Source organism: Tenrec ecaudatus, chromosome 7, assembly GCF_050624435.1.
Source record: "Tenrec ecaudatus isolate mTenEca1 chromosome 7, mTenEca1.hap1, whole genome shotgun sequence".
In the NCBI taxonomy this organism is placed as follows: Eukaryota; Metazoa; Chordata; class Mammalia; order Afrosoricida; family Tenrecidae; genus Tenrec; species Tenrec ecaudatus.
This window is the reverse complement of record NC_134536.1, coordinates 36,499,524-36,503,202: the sequence shown is the minus strand read 5'-3', so window position 1 is coordinate 36,503,202 and position 3,679 is coordinate 36,499,524. Positions and strand designations below refer to the sequence as shown.

At 40.6% G+C, this 3,679-nt stretch overlaps 1 protein-coding gene across 1 annotated transcript; it reads right to left on the bottom strand.

Annotated features, from left to right (window-relative positions):
- Positions 1-2,347: 2,347 nt before the first annotated feature.
- LOC142452328 (trace amine-associated receptor 6-like) lies at positions 2,348-3,412 on the bottom strand. Its single transcript, XM_075553711.1, has one exon. It carries the CDS (start codon positions 3,410-3,412, stop codon positions 2,348-2,350), a length of 1,065 nt encoding a protein of 354 aa, XP_075409826.1.
- Between the last annotated feature and the right edge of the window lie 267 nt (positions 3,413-3,679).

Genomic DNA, 3,679 nt, shown 5'->3' with positions numbered 1-3,679 from the left:
GGTTGTCTGAACATCCCTTTTTCCTTCCCACCCTCACCCCACACCCCCACCCCACCCCCTTCACTTCATGATCCACAATATATCCCGGTCTCTTCCAGGGATAAGGCAATGTGCTTTCGTCTGCCCTTCACCTCCTTTGTGTTGGAGGGTCTGTGCAGAAGCGTGACCCTACCTCACTTTTGAGTTGAGCTTCCTGCCAGTTTCCTTCCAATATCACCTCTTCTCCCCTTGCCCGCCTCTCACTAGCAAACAAGGTGGTGGTTTAAATTACAGCTTTTGTTTCAGATGCGGTTACAAGAACAAAGCAGCACACCAAATGACACCTGGTCTGCAGTTAAAAAAAAAACAACTGGAAAATGTGTTTTTTCTCTGTACATCCTTCCCTCAATATCCATGGAAGTATGAAGGGGGATGATTGTAAAACTCCTTCATATACCAAACACTAGGGATAGTCTTGTTTCTTTAATCCCACCTGTAAGTGTGCTCTATTGATCTGCTCTCAGTCATGCTTTTATGACATATCCCTTTACCCACCATTGGCCTTTCTCAATCTTGGCAAGTCAATGAACCTTAGATGCCATTTCAACCTCCTGTAATAAGATTCCTCATCTGATGAGTGTCTGTGCCTTTGAGTTATCTACGTCTCTTTTAAGACTTTATAAATGTCCTATTTAAATTATACTTGCAGTGGGGTCTCTTTTTTCCCTCAAATATCATTTATATTTCCCACCAAAATATTTTAGGTGCAGAACCTGTTGATCCTGAGGGTGGAAAGTACCTTAGATTATTAATAACTATTCAGCTACAGTATTAATTATGTCATTCTGTACTCTGCACTGCAATTCATGTGCAACTCATTTTCCTTAGAATGTCTAAGAATTGCTAAATGGTCAATTTTGAATACTTTATATTAAAACTGCTTTTGATTCTTTGTCCACAAATATGCAAAACACCACTTTAGCCAGGCATTCTCTTATTGATAGCTACGACAGGAATCGTCGTGCCACCTCACTGCACCAATGGGATTTTCCCATCAATGTTAACCCTCCTTTCCACACCTCAGTCCTATCTTGGTGATCAATAATGAAATGACATTTCTCATGGGTTTGTACACTGTATCCCTTTTTATCATGAGCTCATTCTGTACAGCATATGACTTCAGGTTTATCCACCTTGTAATGTATATCAAGACTTGATTTCTTCTACTGGCTGAAGAGTGTTCCGTTGTATCTATGGAACACACTGTGAGCGCTCATTCATCTGCTGAAGGACATTTAGGCTGTTTCTACCTATGGCCAATTTGATTAGTGCTGCAATGGTAAAAAATATCTCTGTTTGAGTCTCTGCCTTCAAGCCTTTTGAGTATATGTGTAGCAGTGGAAATGCTAAGGCACATGATTTTTAAAATGTTGAGGTCATATTTTTGTCCCTTTCTACTTCTACTTTTATTTGTGTTCTTTTAAAGTTTAAAACTTTAAATTGAATGTCATGTATTGAGCTAGATTTTCTATATTATTCCACCAACAAAAATTATAGAAGCAATTGTTTCCTAGGATTCCTTAATATTGGAAATAAAGCAAGATGCTCAACAATATTTTGTCTAAGAAGTTCTATGTCTGATCACTATTTCTTGAATAAGCCACTCTTTTCTACAGCTTTCAGTGTCTTATTATTTTGATTATCCACAGTACACACATGTTGGGTAGTTTGCAGAAAACATTGGAATCACAAATTAAAATATACAGTATTGCCCTTTCCCTTGGTGGGCAGGTAGCATCACAAACTTCATGCAATGGGACAGTCATTGTAGAAATGGCGCCCTCAGTTCATGGTTATTGCTGACACTGTGAAACGTGATTCCTGCACTGAGTGCACCATGACGGATGAAAAGGATACAGAGAAGTCCTAGCAGTTCCAGAAGTAACAAACCACAAGACACACGCTGCAGAGAAGTAAAGGTAAACTCTATCCAATCTAGAGAAAGACGCTGCTTGAATAGGACACAGGAAACCAGGAACCTTTGAAAGTGACAGAGGTTTAGGCAGGAAAGGGAGGCTCAGAAGAAGGAAACAATACCTGACAGTCAGGAAGACACAAATTGTGAGGAAAGTAGGTAGGAGAACCCGTAAAGGCCACTTAGGAAGAGAGGTAAAACCCTGTTTATACAATTTAGTAAACACCATTGTAGCAAAAAATCTGTGATGCCACCAAATAACTGAAAGTATAAAGCGAGTAGTATTATAAATATATAAGGTAATATTTGTCTGCATTCTTCAATTTAATAGATAATATCCATGAACGAAATTTCAAATCTACAATATCTGTACACATTTCTCATTCCTTGTATTTATGTTTCTTTGGAAAACACATTTATGGTGGAGGAGCTACCTTTTAACACTTGACCAGTTATAGTAAGTTTTACTGCTTTCCTAAACCAAGGGTAGAATGCAGCATAAATTAAAGGATTTAGAGCAGAGTTATAATAAGAAAACCAGACTAATATTTCATAGACAAAAGAGGGGGTCATAATACCCAAATAAGAATCAAAAAACGAATCAACAATATACGGCAGCCATGAAATCAAAAATGCCACCACTGTGACCCCCAGGGTCTTAGCTGCTTTTCTCTCTCTCTTGGCCACTCTGGCTTTGAAAGATTCAGATGATGATTCTGAATTGCTAACAGAGGCTTCAATCTTTTGAGCCTGTTTTCTCGCCACAAGAAAAATCTTACTGTACAGAGTGATCATAACTAGAGTAGGTATGAAAAATAACAGAAAATCTGTCAAAATCCAATATTGATTTAAAACAAGTTGACAACGACCTATGCAGTAGAGGTCACGGGCTAATTCCTCTAACCCATCATCGTTGGCTCCTGTGTAGAACAGGGCACCACTGTACACAACAGGCAGGATCCAGGAGATGCTGATGCACATTCCTGACACAGACACAGTGAACTTGGTCGGATAGACCAGAGGGTCAGTGACAGCGATGTACCTGTCGATGGAGATGAAGCACAAGTGGAAGAGAGAAGAAATGCAAAAGGCCACATCACAGCATGAATGAAAAGTACAAAAGCTGTCCCCGAAGTACCAGCAGCTCTCCACGGACCTGACCATGCTGAAGGGCATCACGGTCACACCCACCAAAAAGTCAGCACAGGCCAGGGAGGCAATGAGGAAATTGGTTGGAGAATGCAGCTGCTTGAAATGCAGAACTGAAATGACCACAAGGAAGTTTCCAAACACTGCGAGCACAGCCCCAAAGCCAAACACCACGTACAGAAGCACGCGGGGTCCCGGTGAGTAGGGAGACTTGACACAGGATCCGTTCACGTTCTCATAGCAGAGCTCCAAGGGGGGAGGTGGGGACTCACTGCTGCTTCTGATGGTGTTCCTTACCGGGAAAGACATGCTGTCCTTCTAGTCAATCATGGAAAAATCGGGAGAAAGAAGATCCCATAAGATGAATTTTCATCCTCTAATCACTAGAAATGTCTGTCACACTTTCATTTTTAACTTCTGATCCTATGGAACAATCCAGAGTTCCTTGAATGTTTGCTATAAGTAATGATAAACACTTTTATTTTTTTTTTTTTTTCTTCAAGGAGACCTGGTTCCCGCTGTAGAAAGTCCTTGGGTGCTAAACAGAGGTCAGCAGTCTGAAGCTCACAGCTCTGC